Source organism: Castanea sativa, chromosome 5, assembly GCF_040712315.1.
Source record: "Castanea sativa cultivar Marrone di Chiusa Pesio chromosome 5, ASM4071231v1".
Taxonomy (NCBI): domain Eukaryota; kingdom Viridiplantae; phylum Streptophyta; class Magnoliopsida; order Fagales; family Fagaceae; genus Castanea; species Castanea sativa.
Window position 1 is genome coordinate 78,707,810 of NC_134017.1, and position 8,235 is coordinate 78,716,044.

The 8,235-nt window shown below is 36.0% G+C and overlaps 1 protein-coding gene across 1 annotated transcript; it reads left to right on the forward strand.

Annotated features, from left to right (window-relative positions):
- The first annotated feature begins 1,212 nt into the window (after window positions 1–1,212).
- On the forward strand, window positions 1,213–8,235 carry LOC142637279 (non-canonical heme oxygenase HOZ, chloroplastic-like). Its single transcript, XM_075811553.1, has 9 exons — window positions 1,213–1,594; window positions 3,722–3,931; window positions 4,105–4,207; window positions 4,531–4,610; window positions 4,691–4,768; window positions 5,246–5,337; window positions 6,996–7,107; window positions 7,544–7,669; window positions 7,752–8,235. Exons 1-9 carry the CDS (start codon window positions 1,355–1,357, stop codon window positions 7,863–7,865), a joined length of 1,155 nt encoding a protein of 384 aa, XP_075667668.1. The 5' UTR covers window positions 1,213–1,354; the 3' UTR covers window positions 7,866–8,235.

An 8,235-nucleotide genomic window follows, 5' to 3' on the forward strand; every position in this document is an offset into this window, starting at 1 on the left:
CAAGCACAAAGTTCCTCTTGGAGCTGCGTGCATTGGCATTGACATTGACAGAGAGGGATAACATATATAGCTAAGATGACAGATATACTTGCCACTAGCTTCTAATTAATCCAGCTTGAATTTATCTCAACAGGTGATTTAATATAGATTTTTAAGAAGGTTGATTTTTTGTTTTGTGAAATCGATAGAAATTCTTTTTTAACCTAATCTAAGTGTTTATGCTTGAACTCTGTCCCTATCCCCTTCCGCCTCACCAATACTTGTACTTGTGAAGTAACTTTCACGCCAATAATGCATGGTGATTGACAAAATAACAAACCTAAGCTATGTATTAAATTGACAAGTACAATTTAATTTTTTTTAAAAAGGCTGATGAGAAAAATGTGTTTGATTTTTATTATTATTATTATTTTTTTTTTTTTGTGTATCCAAAGAATTTATAAAGTACTAGGGGAAAAGTACACAGTTGCAATGTAAGGAAAATTGATTAGAATAATTAAGGTGTTTTTATCCTAAAATTAAGTTGTTTTTATCCTTAAAAAATTGGCATTAAAAGAGGATATCCATTTGGCACAATCTCGACCCATTTGGTAATTAAAGATGAAATCCTCTTGGCAAAGTTGGCATAATCTGTCTTCTGAATCCAACTTTTATTGTTATTATAATTATTATATATATATATATATATCTATAAAAATAAATAAAAGGACATTATGATAAACTCATTGGACTCTAATGTACCAAACACATCATAATATTTTTCACAATTAATTTTACAACTTGTTGATGTATTAAGGATTTGACAAAAAAATAACCACTATTTCACTTTTGTATCGAAATTTTGATCAAATCTTTACTAGTTGTCAATAGAGTAACATTACTTTTATTTTTCTGAGGTAACATTTGCACCAACTTCACATCTACTAAACTTATTGCAAACAAGTCAAAAGTTTTATAGCTTAACTTTTTTTTTTGATAGGTTAACAATTTATTCTGTTAGTATTATTACTCAACTTATTGACTTTTCTTAGCAATTCAAGAAACATTCAAGATTCAAATCTATCATTCCATCCATCAAATAAATAAAACATATCAAAACCACAACCAAAAAAAAAAAAAAAACCTTCCATAAAAATTAGAAACAACATGGTACGACCAAAATAGCAAAATGTAGTCTTTAAATGTATGAGATATTGCGCTTGTGGGGTGTCACTTGTCAGTGTTTTAAGACCAAAAGAGTTGCAGAATCCCACAAACTCAACTTTGCCTCCACATCCCAAACCCTCGTATAAACAAACAAACTGCTTTCTTTTTTGATCTTTACAACTTTACTCTCTCCCTCTCTCTCTCTCTCATGGAAGCCCTTGCAAGCTCTGTGTTCACCCCCAAGTTCCCAGAGACATGTAGTCCATCCTCTTCGATCAGAGCTCCAAATAAGCGAATTGGGTCTCTCAAAATCTCTGAAACTCCTCACTTTCCTGGCCTTCGTGCTCTTGCTCTCGCACGTGAGGTTCCAGGTGGTGATGGTGAAGAGGCCGGGCCTTTGAATAATGGGTCTGGCTTAGTTTCCGAAGAAAGTTTGTTCTTTCCTCAGGTAATTCATATCATTGCCCTGTGTGTGTATGGCTTATTTGTGTTTAAAGTTCTGAACTTTGGGTTTTCCTATTTGTTGGTTTTGTGTTTGGGTGCTGTGAAAGTTAAGGGAAGTATGAAAAATGGGAATTTTGAATGTTATTGTTTTCATAGGTGTTTGGATGTTTGGTTAAATATGTATGGACAATGCGCATTGCTGAGTTATTAGGTAGTCGATGAACTTTTATGAAATTCTGAAAAGTTATGAAATTTATAGCAACTTGGTGGTGGATTAAGAATTGTTTGATTTCCATTGAGTTTGAAAATTTATGGTAAAAAATGAAAGAGTTTATATTTTAATTGGACCCCTCTTTCTGAATGTCTAATGGATGTGAAAATTTATGGAAATTAAGGCTACAGTAGAAGATTTCATGTGTTTTTGACCTAAGGTATTGCGAGTGAAGAGATACAAATATAAGTGAATTTTGAAATTTGTGAGTACAACTTAAAAAATACCGAGATTTCTCTGTCATTGTGTATCAGGGCAGGCCATACAACCTGTCAGAATGTATTGCTCATAGTGATCTGTTTTCAGCCATTGCTAATATGTATCAGCTAACACTGTGATATATAGTTGTTGTATGGTTAGCATTCTGGAAAGGGTAAACTTAGGTATAGTTCCTTAGGTATTATACCTTAGGTTCCCCAAATTCAACCATGTGATTGCATTGACCAATGAAACACATGTTTGAATTTAATTTTCCTCAGAAAAGAGAACACTATTTTTGTTGCATTGGTGAATATAATCATGTGTTTGAATTCAATTGGGGAACCTAAAGAATAACACCTAAGGAACTGTATCTAAGTTTTTCTTTTGCCCGTCTAGAAATACCTTTCTGAGTTTGAGGGCTAATAAAGTCTTAGTGTCATCAGGTTGGCCACAATCATTTTTAAGTTGTACGCTTGTGCATTTTGGCAATGGTTGAAAGTTAAATTTGTGGGTAAATTGGTAAGGGTGCCAATTTATGATTGATTGGTTTGGGGATCCTCTGATTTGGCATATGCCCTTTTAGATATTAAACTAAGTGATATCATGGCATATGATACATATTTCAACTTCATTGTCATTCATCTAATTTCAAAATGTGAGTTGAGCTTCCTATATATATTGACTATTTTCACTTCTTGTTTAATTTTGATGTAGACAAGGCAAGTTGCTTTATTGACGATTTGCATTTTGTGTTTGTTTGTCTATTATCATTTTTGTTTAATTTTAGTGTGGAAAAGAGAGGCAAGTTGCTGTATTGACTATTTTATGTTGCTATTTGGCTATATTGCATATGAAAGCTTAAATTTGAAATTTGGGAATTATGGGTGGTAGCATGAATTCTTGTCTTTCTTTATCCAAATTGCAATTGGGGCCACCTAGTGTCCACGTAGTTTATGACTACAAGGCAGTTGTTTGGAGTATAAATTCATGAAAATGTTTTAATTTTAGAGCTTAGTTGTGATGTTGGTGCATTCCATATCTCTCAATAAAAGTTATTATTTATCAAAAAAAGAAATATTAAGGAAATGTCTTTGATGCTGGACTGTAATCAATACCTTTGTGTTTGTAATTTTAATATTTTTGAAAGTTTTCATTTTATGCTAAAAGGAGGTCCTCCAACAAGCAGCTGAGTACTCACCCTTAACACGGGACCTCAGAAGGCTCTTTGCACTGGTAGAGGATCTGATAGAAACAACGGCATCTCAGATAACCAGAGCTGTTGTCCTTACATTAGGGACCCCATAAAGCTCTTGGCTCACGATGGTGCCTACACACTACCCACACACCCCTCTAATTATCAAAAAAAATATTCAAAATATGAATTTTACTTTTCAAAGACTAGAGAAGAAACATGTTTTCTTAAAACAGGATGTTGATTTAGGCAATGTGGGAAGCTTGGGGGGTTTCATTCTTGGCATATTTACAATTTTCTATTTTTCCAAAGAAAGGGTAAAGGATTTTGAAGGATGTCTCTACACATAGCTTATAGTTCTGTTATGTTCCTTCTTGATATATGAAGCATCTAATTTACCATAATATTGACAATGAATGGATATCATATCAGCTTAGCTGTAATGGCCTTCCCCTTGTGTTGTGAAGGATAATTTAAATCACAATCAAAGTAGTGAGAACGTTGCAGATGAGGGACAAAAAGTGGACATGCCTCTTATAGCCCCAGGTGGAAGTGTAGCTGGAGGTGGAACCAGAGCTGGGCTATTTCGAACACCAATTTCTGGTGGAGTGCAGAGTGCAACCTCAGCTCATGGTTTACCTCGACCAGCCTTAGCAGTTCGCAATCTGATGGAGCAGGTAAATATTTGCTATTATTTTTTTCTAAGATATTATTCACTCTTCTCAGTTGTTTCTTTCTTACCCTTTCCTGGTGTCATCTTTGGATCGCATATAGTAGTGGCTTACCCATCTTAATTTTTGTCCTTGTGTTTTTTGTCAACTTCTGAAGCATCTTTGCTTTGTAATTGAAGGCCAGATTTGCTCATTTGTGCACTGTGATGTCTCGGATGCACCACCGACGAGAAGGGTATCCATTTGGTTCTTTGGTAGATTTTGCACCTGATTCAATGGGGCGTAAGTCATTGAATTTCTAGTAGTTAGTTGAATGATCCAGTCTCTTTTTCCTCTGTAAAATTTAGCTTATGGTTTGCATATATTGTTGAACCGTTTGTTTCCTACCAATGCCTTACTGGGAAGTAGACTGTCACTCCCTAACTGTGTTCTTGTCCATCATAAACAGTAAACTTAATGGTTCAGACTTCACACTGTTTAGTGGGCCTTTGTTGTATCAAGAATATGGCCCTCTGGTTGGGCTGTTGATAGCCATTTGTTTATTTATGAAGATCATTCATGTGTGATTTTGTTGATTTGTCTTTTGTGGCACATTGTATTTACAGATCCAATCTTTTCATTTTCACCATTGGCCATCCACACACGGAATTTGTTAGTTGACCCAAGATGCACGCTTGTTGTGCAGGTTAGTTATTTGATCTTTTCTCTCATTAATTGTATTTGGGAAAGTTTCTGTTCTCCATTTTTGACAGTTAAGTTTCATAGATACCTGGATGGAGTGGCTTGTCAAATGCAAGGGTAACGATTTTTGGTGATGTCTACCCACTTTCAGAGAATGAACAGGTGAGTTTGCAATTGATATGTTAGGAAGGTCATATTGTGGTACGCCAGACAAAAGTTGGAAGTTCTTGTTTTTCTTCTTCTTCCGTAAGAATGCTTTGGAAAACAAAGCATGGGTGATGGGACCCATTATAAGCTGGCATATGACATGATCTTAGAAAATATTTGAAATTTACTGTTTCTTTTTACTTAAAAAATTAATAATTTTGGTTGATAATATTTTACAAGTCAGTTATTTTTTGGTTACCATCTCGGGGCAATACCCTTTTTTTGTGTGACTCATTGCATAGATAGTCCTATCCCATAAATCTGGGAATGAATAATTGTAAGTTTGGTGGACCAGATATCCTAAAAGTAGAATTTGCATGGTGTTATGGTAAGTTTGGAGCAGCTACTGCTGTTCTCAAATTTCTTTCATTCCCCTCACCCCCTAGAATGATAGAAAATGCTGTTTTAACACTGGAATGATTGTGTTGCTAGGAATGGGCTCATAAGCAATACATAGGAAAGCATCAACAAGGGCCTTCTCAACAGTGGGGGAACTTTTACTATTTTAGGATGCAGAACATAAGGTTTGTCATCAGTTTCTTGTGACTTGATTGATATTTTCACTTTATGCTTATTCTGTAACAAATGTTACACATGATTATTTAAGTTTGATTTATGATATAAGTTGTAGCATTTTTATACTCAAACTAACACATTGGGATGAGGGGTTATTTTCATGGAGGAGGAGGCTCTGAAAGCTTTCTATGATAGGTGCTTGCAGGGACTATTCTTTTAGGCTCTTAGGGTGTGGACAATAGGTAGATTACGAACATCAGTTCTCAGTGCCTTCTTAACCTGAATCTTATAGGAAGATGAAACTTAATCAGAAAGATAGTATACAATTGAGAAGAATCATCAACTTCCCTTGAATCCTACGTCCACCTGGCCATCTTCAAATCTATGACCATAGAACTATCAAAGCACCACCTCCCAAAAGCCCAACAGGCCAACAGATCCCAAACCCAAACCTAATCTTCTCTGTATCACACCTTAAATACACTGACTCACCACTGACACCTCTTATGGCCTGGGATTTCAGAATCCACAACCTACCCCCATTCCATGATCTAATATTCCCACAACCTCAAGGTGAACACCCTATCAATCACATAAAACCTGCCAACTAAATCACCATCAAGTTGTCTGTAGTGCTGCACCCATTGGGGGCCCCAAAGCACATTGAAAGCCAAACCTGCTGCCATTGAGCACCCCAGCACAAAAAGCCTTCTCATTGCCTGCTGAACATCGCAACATCTAAGAACCCTAAATTGAACACTGCCATCTTTCTGTTTTCTTTTCTTAACAAACCTCACCCCTCACCCACCACCTCCTCGAACACAACCAATCATCTATATTATCATGATCAAGCTCCACCCAAGCTGCCACCAACACCCTTTTCACAGCCCCATCATTTAGAGGGACTTGTGTAGAAATTCTGTTGTAAAAGTAAAACCATGGGGATGGAGCCATGGTGTTAAACCCATGACTCAAACCATTTGAAAGGAGGATTGATGCTAATTGATTGGGGTTTGTGCAGGTGTTGTAAACATTTGTTGTGGCAGAGTGAGAAGTGGGAAGAGTGCTTGGTCAGCAGCTAAGCCTGTAACCTATAAGTTGCCAAAAAACACATTCTCACCATCTGTCAGGACCCCAAGTCACCCAAATCCTAACTCAAGGTTCTTGAATGCGCGCGCGCGCGCGCACACACACACACACATATATATATTTATCATTATTTCCCCGGAGTATTAAGAGGTAGTTATAATCAAGATACAATTCTTGAGTAAAAACAGCTTAATATGATTAAATGGAACTCTGTATTAGGCATTGCCATTTATCTTTGAAATAATTAGATGTTAACATACTGATGCAATAACATTTTCCAATGACATTGGCATTGTCTTTTGCTATATCTTGATTAAACGAAGAAAAGCATGCCTTAGGAAACACTTCATCTATTTTTTGTCAATGTGTGTTAACCATTAATTCTTGCATCTGTTATGTTTTCTACTTTTATGAATTTTAAGCTGCAGTAAATTGGCTGGCATATCCAATGACTTTTTCTCCCAACCTCATTGCACTTCATTGTAATAATTTTCTCTGAGAATTCCAATTGAACTAGTAGCAGCAAATGCATGACAGCATGAGCATGAACTTATAAAAATTTGTTCCTTGGTGCCAGTGACATATATTTCATTGGAGGTTTTGGAACTGTTGCCTGGGTTGATGTAAAGGAATATGAGATGCTTCAGCCTGATAAGATTGCAGTTGATGGAGGCGAGCAAAACCTGAAGGTAAAATTATGGATTTCTTTGAAATCCACCCAAAAAGGGCGGAGTTGGCGGGATAGGGGGGGAGAAGAGGATGACGAGTGTTCTTTAGTCTCTTGACATATATTATATTCTTATTTTATTGTCAGTATGATCATTGTTAGTGTTGAATTGTCTTGCATGTCACCATTATATAGAGTTTATTTTTCTTCAACAGTGAAGTGTTCTGTTATTTTTAATATACCTGAGAAAGATTAAAGGTCCTTTTCAGCACGCTGTGTTTTTCCTGTCTGTTCTGTTTATGCCCTCTTGTAGTAATCATCAACTTGTGTGGCATCTTCAATCAGATAATTGGGTTTAGCTTGTAGATTTTGCTTGATGCTTTATTAATAAATGCAATTTTATGTGTTTTACTTTGTATTACTTGGCACTTGATTGGTTTTACTTTTTGCTCCTTTAGGAACTGAATGCAATATTTTCAAAGCCCCTGAAGGAGCTTTTGTCCGCTGAATCTGAGGTAGATGATGCTGCTCTTATATCAATAGACAGCAAGGGAACTGATATCCGGGTCCGGCAAGGCGCACAGGTTCCCCTTTCTAGCAACAACCTTTTCTAGAATTTCCTTTGAAGAAGGGCGTACAAATCAATCTTTTTAATTTATTTTGCAGTTCAACATACAAAGAATATCATTTGAAGAAGGGCATGCAGTTGAAACATTAGAGGAAGCCAAGGCTGCTCTTTGGAAACTAATAAACAAAGGCCGAGTATGCAATTTTCAGTAGAAGTTGATTTGCATATGGGGTATCCAAGTTCTTCCTTCTGAGACAACAAGCTCAATCAAGATGATCAATAAGGAGTCTCACATCTGAGAATAATCATTTTCTTTTTCTTTTTTGACTTACCATCTGGCTTTGTAAAATTTGCAGGCCTTGTGATTTTGGGCAACGTGGACAATTATATACAAGTTTATGCATAGGATTTTTGGTAAATAGATTTTCGAGTTCCTCATTTAGGTCAAGTTTGGCCATGCCTGAAGCATTTGTAAGAAAATAACTGAAAACTCAATAGAAAACTAACATGGAAAAACAAGGAATTTCTAGCTTGCCTGAAATTTTGGCGTTCTTAATAACAATTGCTTGATATGTTTATGTA